This window comes from Penaeus monodon, chromosome 23 (genome assembly GCF_015228065.2).
Source record: "Penaeus monodon isolate SGIC_2016 chromosome 23, NSTDA_Pmon_1, whole genome shotgun sequence".
NCBI lineage: Eukaryota > Metazoa > Arthropoda > Malacostraca > Decapoda > Penaeidae > Penaeus > Penaeus monodon.
The window spans coordinates 4223667-4224252 of record NC_051408.1 but is presented as its reverse complement, the minus strand read 5'-3'; the positions used below and the strand labels follow the sequence as shown (position 1 = coordinate 4224252).

Here is a 586-nt window from a genome sequence, read left to right as displayed (position 1 = left end):
ATATATTCAAAGACTTCTTCTATTATTCTTTAATTATAGGCTTTCAATTAAAAATCTCTCTTCATTGATCTTGAATCTTAACAGTATTGTACTTTTTCTCTGGATCTTGTGATGAGGTAGACTTCTTTTTTTTTTCAGATGTTTATTCAAGGGAGCCAGTCGTCTTCCATGCGAGGGCGAGGGAGAATAGCAATTACCAGAGGGACAAGGGGCGGCCCAGGTATGACGAGAATATTCCACCGACGTAAGCGAGGCGGCCGTAAACGACTCTTTGTGCCAGTCAGAGCCAACCGGTTACTGCAGCCTAAATCCTTATCTAGTAAGTAAGATCATTTGTTGTGGTGTATGAGGGAAAGTTGCCTTAGACATTGATGGTCAGAATTTTTAGTTTTCAAGTAAATTTTCTTGATCTCCTCTCTTATCAAGGTCGTTTTAATATATACTTTATGTAATGCCTATTTCATGTTTATAAATAGTATCTTTGCAACTGTGTTAGAAATATTGTAATTTCAGTTAATATGAATTCATTTCATTATCACACTTAAGGACCATATCTTACATAGTCACTTCCTCTTCCAGCTCAATC

The 586-nt window shown here is 36.5% G+C and overlaps 1 protein-coding gene across 1 annotated transcript in view; it reads left to right on the top strand.

Annotated features, from left to right (window-relative positions):
- LOC119587685 (scm-like with four MBT domains protein 2) overlaps positions 1-586 on the top strand; it is a 13020-nt gene that overhangs the window by 11554 nt on the left and 880 nt on the right. The window contains exon 11 of the mRNA XM_037936364.1: positions 139-324. Coding sequence (XP_037792292.1) covers positions 139-324 — 186 coding nt within the window. The remainder of the gene's footprint in view (positions 1-138; positions 325-586) is intronic.